Below are 14269 nucleotides of genomic sequence, written 5' to 3' on the forward strand. Positions count from 1 at the left end.
ATCTTCATGCGTGAGCAGCCACCCTTCAAAGTGGATGATTTTCTTCAAAATGAAATGGGACCACTGGGATACTTCCATGTACCCCCTTTCCAACAAAAAAAGAATCATGAAAATCGGTTCACAAATACCGGAGTTATCGCATAACATACATACAAAAAAAAGAACATACAGTCGAATTGAGAACCTCCTCCTTTTTTGAAGTCGGTTAAAAAATTATTGAATATCATGGTGGTCAAACATTGTGACGTTCAATAACTTAAAAAATACAAAGTTTTTTACTAATCATCGCGTGTTTCAAAGTCTAATTTGTTTATGTGTGTTGTTGTTTACAGTTTACAAGCATTTTACAGTCGCTCATGAGAACTTACCGCAGTCTTGGCAGCTTCAGCGAACTGCCTCTTGGCCATGTAAAGGCGGAACAAGTGTCGTGGTTCGCGAGGCGTGCCGTCGGTTTCTCCTAGCAGGAATTCTATTAGCCTGCAAGTTAACGATTTGGGCATTTCTTTAATGAACTGATAATACTGGTGATATTTTAAAACTTTTCCTGTGTGGGTCCTACAAATGCCAATAAAATCCGATGCCCCTTACAATTTAATCGCTTCTGTTTTTTTTAGTATCGGGGAACTGCCATTACATTGACGCACCTCTTGAGTTTTCCGGAATTGATGTACGAGCTTTCGGTAAAGGAAAACGTGTCAAAACCCCAACACGCAATGGACGCGCGGTCAGACTGCAGCCTAAATCCTCACCTAAGAGGAAACCCGTGCCCAACAGTGGGACGTATAAATGGCTTGATGATAATGATGAAACTAACTAGAATCAAAAGCACCATAGCAGTGGGTCATAGAAAGCTTTTTACAGTTCATTTCACATAGCATGGGTACAGTGACGTTTGAGATTTGAAGTCTAGGGATGTAATAGATATTTCAATCGATTTTCGAGATAATTTGTAATGAAAAGAGGACCGATTTAGGGACAATAATTTGAGAACAAATAATAAACAAAGCAAAAAGAATTCGGTCATTATATTATTAAGTTACTAAAAAAAATACACTATAAATAAAAAATCAACAATAACCAAACAAAACGTCAACAACAAAACATAACATCAACAGCAAATTTGAGTAATATGCAAAACTCAAAACAAAATAAATCGTCCCGCATACTAGGTATATGCACTCGTATTGACGTGAGATACATAATAGCTGATTCGATTATTCATCGATTCTATGATGTCAATCTCTATTGAAAAATATTTTGTTGTAAGTTATTGGGGTAATTTATTTTTATCTTATCGTTTTTGTTTATATCTACTTAATATACGGTAATTTTTACTTAAAATTACAACGCTAACAAATGTTGTTTGTTTTTGGAATATTATAACAAATTTACTATTTATTTTTGTAAGCTGGTTGAGAGATTAGTTAAAAATAGTATGCATGCAACGTAAAAATTTGAAATGTCACAGTACCCATCCTATGTGAAATGGACTTTTGAATAGGTGATGCACTTACCGGCGAGTCAGTCTTTCATCGTCACTAGCGGCAGCAGCATCAATGGCAATACTTATTCCTTCACTCTCCTCCTCTTCAGATCCGCCAGTCTTCAGCAAGTGCGATATTGCCTTAGAATATTCACCAGCATGAAAATAGAACTTTCCCGCCAACAAATGATTCTTCTCCCCTTCGAAATGCAACGCTAAACTCTTAAAATCTTCAGGCCTAGCTTGTGAAGTTTGTATCAATATTTCTCCGTATAAATGTAACTTCCCATTCTTTCTGGCAAGTTGAAAGGCTTCATCGTAGCACAGAGACATGACGAGAAATTTTATAGCCGACGTCGGATCGTCACTATTCTGAAAATAATTAGCAACCATCTTCGCTCCTTGTACTGATTTCGTTTCCTGAACTAAATTTACAGCTTCGTCAATATCATTCAATTTATCCAAATACAGTCGTATAGCAGATTCGTAATCCTGCGCTTTTAAGTAAGATTTCAACGCGTCGTTGTATCTTCCCTCAGCTTCTTTCGCTTTAGCATACTGTATGTGAATACTGGGTGAGTTTATTTTCGGTAGTAACGCTTCCACTTTTAACCAAGACTTGAGTTTTATGTATAGAGAGGCTGCTTTTTCAGTGTTGCCAGCGTGATCGTATAAAGCGGCGGCGTGGCTGTATTGTTTTTCTTCTTCGAGTATTTGCGCGCAATCTTTTAGTAGCATGGTATCGTTTGCATGTTTTAGAGCCATGGTAACTCCGCGCATGACGTCACTACATCGGATAGACATTCGTGCTATGCCCGCTTCGCATTTGTTGTTATGTTCTATTGTTTTTGGATCGTCAGTGGAATCTGTTATTAGACTCTTTTCGTAGCTTGCCAGGGCTTCGTGGTAGTCCGCACTGTAACATACAGATAGCATCAATCAACACCGAAGGCTCCATATAATATGAAATCCTATCGACATGGCTCAGGAAATTATTCTTTTTTTGTGATACCAAGTTACAGGAAGAACGAGTCTTGCGCCTGGTAGTAAGCGACACGCCTATCCATAACAGTTCAGTGCCACTCAAAAATTTAATTCACAAAGATCTGAGGGGCACTGCCACTGCGTCCGTCACCCTGAGACACAAGTTGACAAGTCCCATGTACCTGTAATTTCACGAGCACCCTTACCCTTCAAAACCGGAACGCAATAATGTGAGCATTATTACTTGGCGGGAGATATAGGTAAGGTGGCAGTACTTCCCTGGGCGAACTCTTTCACAAGCAGCTCTACTTTAAATGATAATTGCATACAAATTATCTGTGTTTATTGTACATTTTTTAGAGTAGGTTTTACGAATTAATTCACGGACTTATGAGAACAGCACTGTGTGACGTTAACTGTGTCACAAATAAAATTGTGTTCTAAAGACGACAATAAATGACGATGGTAAGATACATTAATTTATCTTTGTTTTTTCCACTTTAAGTGTTGTTTTTATATACATAGATCGGAGCGTTGTATTTTTTTTGTGCGGTACGTAGTCATTTCGATATTGTACGCAATGGTCAAATGTTTTGTATAAAAAATATTTTGATGAAGGTAATTCTGGAATAATAAGGTCACATGTCCAAAATGTTAACTTCAGAAGAGAGCTGTAAAGATTTTACGAACGAAATTAGTCAATAACTTTTTATGCTTAACTAGGAGAATTTTAAAATTTCACATAATAAATAATTTGTTTCGTGTACTTCGCATTAATTTTCTCATCTTCATGTGATTTAAAGCACTTTTGACGTATAATCACATGTCGACCCCTCCTACTTAAAATATCGTATGTCGCAATCGCCAAGTTGACAGGGGAGCGTTTTAAAGTTTTGAATTCACTGAAATGGGCATAACACGTGACTTTAGCATTTCTCAGTTTTATTCGGCAAACCTCGTTACTGTAAAACTCGTTCTCGAATAAAACTGAGAAATGCTAAATTCACGTGTTATGCTTATTTCAGTGAATCCAGAACTTTAAAACGCTCCCCTGTAAACTTGGCAATTTCGACATACGATACTTGACGTAGGAGGGGTCGATGTGGCTTTATTATACCCAGGGTTAAGTAAGGTTCCGTGCATGTTATCAGTTGGAAAGAAAAGCATAAGTGTTCGAGAAAAGTACGCACGTGAGCTCCAGGTGCTGTGCCCGATGCAGAGTGATGGCAGGCGCTTGGGCGGCGCAGGAGGAGGCGGCGATGGCGGCGGCCCGCGCCCAGTCTCCCCGCGCCGCGTGCAGCTCTAGTGCGTACAGCGCCGCATTGGGCGCGCCCTCCAGCCAACGCGCCGCCGCCTCGCCCTTGCCCAGACACGCGCACAGCATCCCACTGAGTTACGAACTAAACTTGCCTTGAATTGCCAACGCGTACGGCACACTGGGGACGGGTCTTTTTTTATGATGCCGAGTAAAGGGACCATCGAGTATATAATCAGAAATAGAAACTAAATAAGGGCCATCCATCCATGGCAACTCATCAAGTAAATGGGCCTTATATCACTTTTAAATATCAAGTTTCGTTTGCGCTGAAATCACAAACTGAAAAAGTACAGCGCCAACAACTGACCTGTGTGTACATCTCCGTATATTCCAGAAATATTTTGTATTTATTGTAATAAATATAATATCTCTAACAACGGGGGCTATTCCATTCGGTGATGTAAGAAAAACAGCAAAACATCTAATTACAAAACAAACGGAATCACATTTCACCGGTAATTAAATATTAAATGTCAAATTTTTCTTTTCTTCCATTATAGCACAGCTCAAGTTAAACTGGTTGTTTGAGGTGAAACAATTGACGACACCCGTCAATTGTTTCGAATTCGGGTTGGCCAATCGGAGCGCTATTTGGCAGAATAGTTTTCAAACAAATTAAATGACATTTCGTCTCTATTTCTGGTTATATACTCAAACAAGTTGTGAGCCTGGTAGTAAGCGATATGCCTGTCCGTAATAGTTGCTTTGTCATTCAGAGCTTTAAAACACAAAGATCTGAGCGGCACTTCCACTGCGCCGACACAAGTTAACTGCTTCCGTGGCCAAACGGTTATCCCCGAGCCGGGAAAAATATTTCTATGGCCTACGTTTATATCTCTCGTGAGTTTGGGTTTAATTTGTGGTTGTCTATGTGTGTGTCCATGGCACCCGCGACACAGGTTTTCTCTAGTGCGTGGGCTATGTTGAGTGTGTGCGTAATTGTTATTATTATTTATTTAAATATAAATGTTACTGTTTTATATTCTCAATGTATTTTGTTCTGCTAAATATGCTGGTGTATATATTAATACAATTAATCTTACTCTTTTTGCGTTATTATTATTATTATAAATTAATAAGTCCCATGTGCTTTTAATTTCACCAGCACCTTTACCCTTCAAACCCGAAACGTAGTAATGCTCGACTTGGCAGAAATAAGTAATGTGGCAGTACTAAAATATTTATAACCGCAATGAACATGGAAGAGGGTCTATACACTCTGGCATGTTCAATGCGGGTTGGGACTCCACACGATTTCTAACACCCTCTTCAAAACCCAGGTACTACTAACCATTCACAATACGTTAGAAATAAACAATTTTCGGATCTAAATCGGGTCACGCCTTTGACCTGTAAAGGGCCGGAAATGTTGGTGTGGTTGAGGAAACCTTAGTATTTGTCTTATACTTTATTACATGTATTATTTGACAATATGATAATGCAACTTTTTAATAATGCTGTCGCGTCCAGCCTCCATGGCTGACCAGACTAACAGGCCACAAAGACAGAGTTACTAGACTGACAGCAATTCGAAATTCGACCGACTTTCTTTGGACAAAAGACGACGACCGACCATGCTTTCTTTTGACAATGAACAACAAGGGCAGTCCTGACTAAACCTCCGAGCAGACTACTTGACCTGACTGAATTGTACAAACAGACCGTATAAATGTATTTACATTTTTACCACAGGCACACTACGTCTCCCTTTCTGTTCAATTCTCCTCTGCCTCAAAGGTTGTCTAGAAGAGATCTCTGAGCGATGAAGCCGCCTTTGCCCACATTAATTCTTAGTAGTCTATGTACCTTTTTTGTTTTTGTGTGTAAGCAATAAAGTGTATTATTTATCTATCTACCAACATACGTAATTTAAATCTGAAAAATAGTTTCATTTCCTAAGTGTAACAATCGCGAAAACCTAAGAACTCGAAAAGTACGTAACTTAGAAATTAAAGTCGAAGTACACGTCGCCATCGTCGATCTACCAATTTAAAAGCAACCACTTTCTCAATGAACTACTACCATTAATCATGCGATGATTTTTGAAGTAAATATCTATTATTATTACTTGAAGTTTGGGTAAATATATTTTTTTATCTCTGGTGATAATATATAGGGTGGTTGGCGCTGTGAAACACTGCTGCGCCAAATAAACTTACCAAAGAATAGAAATATCCTCAATATGCGACGCGTCTTCCAATGCCCAGACCATCGCGACATCGCTAAGTCGGGTGTAAACTCGGATTGCTGAAAAAAATGTTTTTTTCTTTGAAATCATTGTAAAATCAAGCATATAGTGTATGAAGGTGTAACGCATAATATAGGCATTCTGACTGCGTCGGGCAACGTATGAGATTCAACAAATAGTAGTGAACGCTTGAAGGCGTGAGTGTGTCTTGTTTACGGTATCCCTAATGGTTTTTGCTGCATAGTGCGTCAACTTCTCAAGCATCAAGTCTCTACACATGCTGCTACAGTGTTTAATCTACCGAGTTTTGATCCCTCTACGGTGAGGTTAGAGTAAGAAGGAAGAAGGGTCAGCACGGCGCTACTATTCGCTGATTTTAACGTCATCTTGTATTTAATACCGAACTTTTTCTCAAATTAGTCTACGTCTGACTGAACTTCGAGTCCGAGTCCAGTCAGGTCGATGGAATTTTTCTTTGTGTTGTTCGATCATTGTATCAATAAAAACAAACTAGAAGACAATTTTTACAAAAAAATATATGAATATCTTGGAATATATTTGTAAAATACTAACAAGCTCGCAGGACTAACGATAACGTCACAAGCAAGAACCTTTGTTCCATCACTTTTAATAATTATTCAGATTTTTCTTTCGTACAGAAATAAAAATATTTAAATAGATCGCTCTAAACGGTGATAACTTGGTGTGAGCAAAAGAAAGCACCCACTACCAAAATAATTTTTATGTGCTACCGCACGTGAGAGGTGTTCTAAATATTCTACAAATCGTAATTTATTGAAATTTTCAAAATCGAGATTAATATACATATTAAACAATGTATTTATAAATAGCTGGTAGTAATAATAAAGATGACAAGGCCCTGTATTCAGCAGGGAACAACCTGGCTGAATATGACGATGCAGTACAAAGTTACACTATGATCAAATTATTTCTTACCAAATTCCACATTGAGCTCGGCAACTGCAGTCTCCCCCATCTTCTTCCACACGTCCACTTCGTCCACTGCATCGCAAAATAACCACGCTTCACTGAACCGTCTCAACAACAAGAGCTTCTCAATATGTTTTCTCTGGTTCGCTAAACGTTTCTCTGCATCCGGGTCCGCTAGGCCACTAGTGTTGTGCGAGTCAAGAGATACTTTTTGTACTCTGCAATGACAAAATTTCGTTCAATTTAACAAAAATATCACAAGTTATTCTTGGATTTCTATTAGTTCAATATATCTATTTCTGTTATAGGATAATCACAGAACGTTTTTAAATTTCGTCGGTTCTCGGATATCAGGTCTCTATCTTCACACTCGAGTGTCTGCCTCTCATGTTGCCAATTTACTGTTATTAAATTGACTCAAATTTAATTTCATTTTGTAGTATTTTTTATACTTTCCAAATCTACGTTAAAAAAACAAAAAGTCTACTCTTTCTACAGAATTCAATATATTAACAGGAAAATAATAAGTCATGCGTGCCTATACAATTTGCCTCTCCTAAGTTTCTATCTTCAAGCTTGCCTGGAAGATATTACTACTTAGCAATACCACGATTTCTTGTGCACATACACCTCTTGTACGATAAATTTATTGTAATATATAGTATAATTAAAATATACATTACTGTTCTATGTTGTCATTCATTCAACACAACTATGGCAATATTCTGAAAAATGACAACTGAAAAGTGACCATTGTGCAATTTTTTAAAGCCATTTTTTATTTAAAGAAGTTAAGATGGAAAGTGATGATAAGGTCAACGATGCCTGTTTACCTTGACAGTTTAGACTTAAGGTCATTAGCAGATTCAAGCGTATCGTAAAACTTAAAGGAATACGAAAACTGGACTTTACAAAATAATACCGTAATACTACATTGTGTATTAAGGACGGAAAATAAGAAATTGCCAACGAGGGTCTATTAGAAGCCCGAAGCCGAAGGAGGGCTTTAATAGCTCGAGTTTCGTATTTTTTTACCGTCTGTGATACATACAATGTTTTTCATCACATGCGCGAGGAAATAAATACAATCTTGTATGAATAAATATGATTCACAACACAACAATTATGGATTTTGCAAAAAAAAAATTAAGTAGTACGTGGCTAAATTACAATAAAATTTTTGTTTAGATAACATTTTAAGCAAATGTTTTAATTTTTAACCAAGGAGGATTAAAATAGAATTTAAACCTGACCTTCCATAGAAATACGTCGCGCTACAAATTAAAAAAAAACTCCATACCGACCTTGGCTGTAATGGTTTTATTTGGGGCATTATAGTCAAGTTAGCCGCCATGCAGTCATACTATTTACGAGCAAGTGTGATGAAAATCGTACTTACGCCCCTCCATTAGCGTAACAGTACATGTCACCCGAAAACAGTATAAGCGGGATCTGTCCCGGCAGTATACTGGTGGCAGACACGAAGTCAACGTGCGACCCGTTGATGCTGTTTGCCGCGTAGTAGTAAGTCTCGACGGCCTCGTCTGTGTACATTATGAACACGTTGCGGTCTGATAGGCAAATATCCCAGATAACTCCTCTGAAAATCAATACAAAGTAAGAAAGTGTAAGTATGAGTAAAAAATAATACTAGGTTAATAATAATAAATAATAAGAGAATTAAAAAAAATCATTTATGTTAAGAAGAATAGTAATTATTTTATGAAAAATAGTGATAAACATAACATTAATATGTGGAACAAAAATAAACAGGCTTCCTGCTTCCTGACAGTTGTCACAAATTTATTTACGGGGCAATGTATACGCTTCTATAATAACATACCAGTTCATATTCAAAATCTGCACACGAGGTTTAAAACTATAGTAGTAATAGTACCACAAAAACCGAGTCAGATGGAGCTACGACAAAAAAGTCGTTAAAAACCAAAAACAAAGGTCTGCAACAAGCACATAGGAAAATTCATAAGCTCGGCTAGTCTGTTCTATGGCTTAGTTGGCATAGCGTCTGGTACAGTTTTGCTGGAACACGTTGGTTCGAATCCATCGGGATCGAAAGAATATTTTCTTCGTCTTATATCTTTGTATTAATACTTTTTTATTTTATTTTAATTATAACTAAATTTCACAAAAATAATTGAATATCGTGGTGGTCAAACATCGTGACATTCAATAAACTTAAAAATTACTTTAACAGAGTTATGGCACGTGTTCGAGTTTATTATAAAATGTGTCACTGTTTTCAAGACACTAAAGTAAATATTTATCAATAATGTTCACATTGTTCGCAATAGAATCCATTCAATTTTTTTTTTTTTCAGCTTTATATTCCGAAGGCTCCGTGGACAGCCGGGGCTGCTTCACTCACTTGACCTCGTCGGGCTGCCGGCGCGGCACGGCGCACAAGTCGTCGTTGGCTGGCGCGTAGACGTGCGCGCGCCGCTTGACGTCGAGCACGGCTGCGCGCGCGCCGCCGATGTCGCAGTGCACGCACCGCAGCGCGCACGTGTGCTTGCGCCGCACGCACGAGCGCCACTCCTCCACGCCGAAGTACTCAATGTGCCCTTGCTGCACATAGGATACAATACAATCAATAGGGTTGAAACGAACTGTAAGAGCTTATGCACAGCTCGAAAAGCATATTGATGCGTTTGTATTGATTCAAATGCGCGTAAAACGCGATACAGACGCGCGCGAGATGCGCGGTCGAAGCTCGTCTGGTAAGAATTGCAGTTCAATACACGTCATGATAGTATTTTATATTTTAATTAATACATAGCACGTAGTTTGCCCAACCCTAGTCAGTTTCTAATTCAATTTATTTTTTATTCACAAGCTTTGGCAACGTGGAAATGCGTACAGTAATACTCCACCGCGCCCGCCGTGGTTTCGGCTTCGTATTAAGGGGGGACAAGGCCTCGTCTCCGCTCATGGAATTGAAAAGTCCCATATGCCTGTAATTTCACCGGCACCCTTACCCTTCAAAAATAGATCGCTGTAATGCTAACATTACTGCTTGGCGGCAGAAATAGGCAAAGCGGCAGTACTTCCTTGGAAGAACTCTTTCACAAGGAACTCTAATGCTATTCATATAATATAATTATGTGTCCATGTCCGAGCGTATACTACACTTACGTCAGTGACAAATATGAAGAAGTCGCTGGTGAGGTAGATGTCCATTATTTTGGCTCCTTGCATGTGCGGTTCCGGGAACAAGATGGCGTCCTTTTCGGGAGACGATGGGTCAGGTGCTTCAATCTGGTAAAAACATTACAAAGTATGTGAGGGTGATATAGACACTCTATTCTAGAATATAGACTACATTATTTTAATTGTTAACATTTGTCTCTTTAAAAGTCGATACTACCTCAGCTCGAATTCAATTTTTTCCCGTACTATACGGCTTTATTCAAGAATAAATTATTATACAAACGAAATTAAAGCCATTCGAAAAATGTGTATCGGATGCAATATGTATTCTATTTAGTTCATTTGATATTAGGAAAAATAATTGGTATTTGTAAATATTGGTATATGTAAACCACCTATTGAATACAGCTGTTTTCTTGTAAAATTTCGAGGTAAGTTTGTGTTTTTTTTTTCTATCGTGAAAATTTTTAGGAGTCGTGTTTTCACACCACATACTAATCAGCATATATCCTAAATTTTACAATATTAGATTATTATTTTCCTAGATTTTTTCCAAAGTTATTGATTCAACACTTCTCTGTTACGCGGAATCAACCAAAGCCATTTGAGGTTGTATATTTATAACGTTGAGCATTAATTAACAGTGACGCCCTACATATAAAATTTAGTTCATAAATTTTACTACAATTTAAGTGAAGGATTTAATGACAAAATTAAATAATTAAATTAATAAATAATAAATAAATCTTGATTTATGTTATATTGTATATTCATATTATTGTAATTTAATTTAATGGGAATTTTCTCAGTGCCATTAATTATACATATATTGATAGTGAACAATTAAAATGACTAACATTATTTTAATTTTAAGACCTTGTGTATCATATGAAGACAATAAATATATTGAGTATTATGTATAGTTTAGTACATAATTTTTCATAATAACTCATGACATTTAGGATATGAAACTATTTGTTCGGATCTAAATCGCATATATTTGTTTTTCACATAAACCAACGTTTATTTAACGCGGTTATTTGCACAGGTTGGTTTGGGTACACTTAATTTTGGGCGCTTTCAGTCCGTTTTGACGGAGTCAACTTATAGTGCTGCCAAAATTTTACATACACAATGTTAAGTAGTTTAGGAACTTTATGGGTCGTCTTATTAACCACCCGGATTTAACGTGCTCTCTACGGGGATTCCAGACAAAGTCAAAACTCCGTTATAATTTACTTGTTACACTTTTATTGTTCACTGCCAGTTAGTATACGGTACAAAACAATTACATGATTTACACAGGTTTACTCGGAACTACTTATGGCGAGGAATATTGCTGGAATCGTTCGGACCGGGCACGCGACAGACGGTGACTGACTGTGCACACAAGGAGGGCTGAAATCGTAACGTCAGCACATGTGTCCCTACAATAGTATTTTGATAAGATTTATCTGTTTGAATTATAATTTTTAATGAATTGACATTCAATTGTTTTTTATGTGAAATTACTCCACTAGTTTGTTATAATTATTAATACAAAGATCGAACACTCAGCAAAAAAATCCTTCGAACCGGCCGGATTCGAACCGATGTCTTCTATTATACCGTGCCAGACGCTATACCAACTTAAGCCACGGAACGAACCTGCGAACTTCACGAATTTTTCTATGTGCTTATTGTCGTGTCTTTGTATTTGGTTTTTCGACGCCTTTTTGAATTATATTAAGGTTTTCTTGTTGTGTTGTTTTTCTAATGGGGCTGACATGTTCAATATGATCAAGCACTTAAATATATAAACAGTTTAAAAAAGTTAATTTGATACTAAAACTTACCGAATGCAACATAGCGCGTCCTTGATACAATGCCGCGGCATATTGTCCGGCTACCCTCATAACGTCCACGGGTGCAGGGTACTGCCTCCTTAAAGCTGAACCCCCACTTAGTGGGTAGAACCATGCGTGCGCGCCGCTCACGCAGCAAACGTGAGACGCTCCGAGCGCTATAAGGCTTGGTTCCGTTGGTAGAGCGTAGGTTGCAAGAGCTAGTGGCTCCGCTAAGAACAAAGAAAGAACGTGAGACCAATCTCACCACTCACCTGGTCTCAAACTAGGATATACTATGATTGCCAGAATAATGACCAGAACCAATAGTATACGGAAAAACTTAGTATATGGAAAAACTTAGTTATGTTTATGTTATACTGCAATGTTTTGTTCTTTAGAGCTTTAAATGTAATAAATAAATAAATTAAAAAATTTAGATAAATTTGTTTACCAAATTGGTCCTACCATCAAGCCCCATTGCCAAACGTTAACTTCTGGAACATCGAAGTCATGGAGCTTCTTGTTATACATTAGCTTATTTTAAAGCTATAAGTTGTTCTGCTGTATAAAAGTAATTATACGCCAACTTACACTTATTAATGGATTCCGGTTCATCCCCTACAGGAATACACTGGTACACCGTAGCCTCTGTCAAGCTAGTGAGAGTGATAACCCGCGTGCCGTACGCAGCGTACAGACAAGGCAACGCTGTCACGTACACGTTTAAGTACGCACGACCTACGACGTAATAAAAATCACCTATAATAAATTTTATTCAAAACCCTATACATATTTTATTTCTCATTAAGTGCATATGATGCAAATACAACTACTGCGGGCCACAATTAAAAATATATACTGTCAAAATTATTTTTGTTATTATTATTTTTAATAACTTTTATTCCCACTAATATTGAACTAGTAGGAACAAGCGGGAAGTGGGTGGTATGGAACTTTTGGGTTACAATTGTTCCACATGGAACTGAGTACATAGAACTACTGGCAATAAACGACTTTTTTACTCTACTGACTACGTTCCTGACATATCATACATTATTCTCCGCACGCATCAGTCTTTACAGTACCAAGAATGAAAAAGTGTATGACTCTCTTTCATTCTTGGTATTTTAAAGGACCAGGACCCCGATTTAATAGTCATCGATATTTTAACCGAATCGGTCGATTGGATATCGTTCTCGAAGGGCGTTTTCCGAGCTATACAGAACATTCGGGTTAAACGTTGGATTCGGATACGATATCGTAAGAAAAATGAAAATTCTTTTTTTTTTAAGACTTTAAAAGCATTATTAATTTAAAATAAATTAATAAAATATAACAAAATCCAGAATTTATTTAAAATAATAAGAGATATCCATATTACATTCTTGCTTTATAAACAAAAGGACGTTCGGTAACTCATTCGATAACTGTGTTCTAAATAACGTTTGTAACCTTTGCCGGTCGAGAAGTTCAAGTAATCGTACGGGTGTGCCGTCACTTCGGTTCGGTTTCGAATACGGCAGTTTGACGTTCGATTCGGGTGTTGTGAATAAAAATAAAAGAAATTGTATGATATCAAATCGAATTGGTCGACAACTGAGTTATCGTAAGATTCTGAATCGACCCCCATCGCCTTTCAATTTTTATATCAATAAGTTTTATATATCTGCATATCCACAACATTGGGGACAAGCAGAAAATCGAGTGAGAATAGGCATTACTTAAGTGTGCTTGCTCTATTGTCGACCTCATCGTCAGTTTCCATCAAGTAAAATCTAAAATGTGAACTTATCTTTAAATTTAAATAATCAGTGCTGCGCATATGTTCTACCCCTGCCACACACTTATTGTACATATATATATTTATGTTGTTCAGTTACTTTCGTTTAATTTATTTTTTATGTGGTGAAATTTGTTTTAAATGGTTCAAGTGCTATGAGATAAGTGCAAGAACGTTTTAAAAGATTTCCCACGCGCAGAATATTTTTCTATTTGCCGTTAGTGAGCTTATAATACTATACCTGCAGTAGCAAGCAATCGCTTGTCGGAGCTCCACTCGCACCGCTCTGCGCCGCCAGGGGGCGTCACTGAGCCCGCCACTTCACCATTGTTCCATAACGAAATTAACTTTAATCTAAAATAAAGCATAAATGGAAAGGTTAAATGTACATCTTATAAGGCAAGAATAATGTTAATTGTTATCAATGAAGAAAAAGTTTTCTCCGGATATAGAATAACTAGGCTAAAGAAATAGAATACCAGTTTCAAAATAAAATAAGATACACACACACGCACGCGCACGCGCGCACGCACGCACGCACGCACGCACGCACGCACGCACGCACGCACGC

At 37.5% G+C, this 14269-nt stretch overlaps 1 protein-coding gene across 1 annotated transcript in view; it reads right to left on the bottom strand.

Moving 5' to 3' along the window:
* LOC113235295 (WD repeat-containing protein 19) overlaps window positions 1-14269 on the bottom strand; it is a 28741-nt gene that overhangs the window by 8518 nt on the left and 5954 nt on the right. The window contains exons 6-16 of the mRNA XM_026470953.1: window positions 13940-14052; window positions 12510-12656; window positions 11928-12148; window positions 10078-10200; window positions 9311-9510; window positions 8324-8524; window positions 6931-7142; window positions 5945-6032; window positions 3658-3855; window positions 1515-2399; window positions 369-477 (exon numbers count right to left, since the gene is read on the bottom strand). Coding sequence (XP_026326738.1) covers window positions 369-477; window positions 1515-2399; window positions 3658-3855; window positions 5945-6032; window positions 6931-7142; window positions 8324-8524; window positions 9311-9510; window positions 10078-10200; window positions 11928-12148; window positions 12510-12656; window positions 13940-14052 — 2497 coding nt within the window. The remainder of the gene's footprint in view (window positions 1-368; window positions 478-1514; window positions 2400-3657; window positions 3856-5944; window positions 6033-6930; window positions 7143-8323; window positions 8525-9310; window positions 9511-10077; window positions 10201-11927; window positions 12149-12509; window positions 12657-13939; window positions 14053-14269) is intronic.

Source organism: Hyposmocoma kahamanoa, unplaced genomic scaffold (genome assembly GCF_003589595.1).
Source record: "Hyposmocoma kahamanoa isolate Upper Pololo Valley unplaced genomic scaffold, ASM358959v1 87, whole genome shotgun sequence".
NCBI lineage: Eukaryota > Metazoa > Arthropoda > Insecta > Lepidoptera > Cosmopterigidae > Hyposmocoma > Hyposmocoma kahamanoa.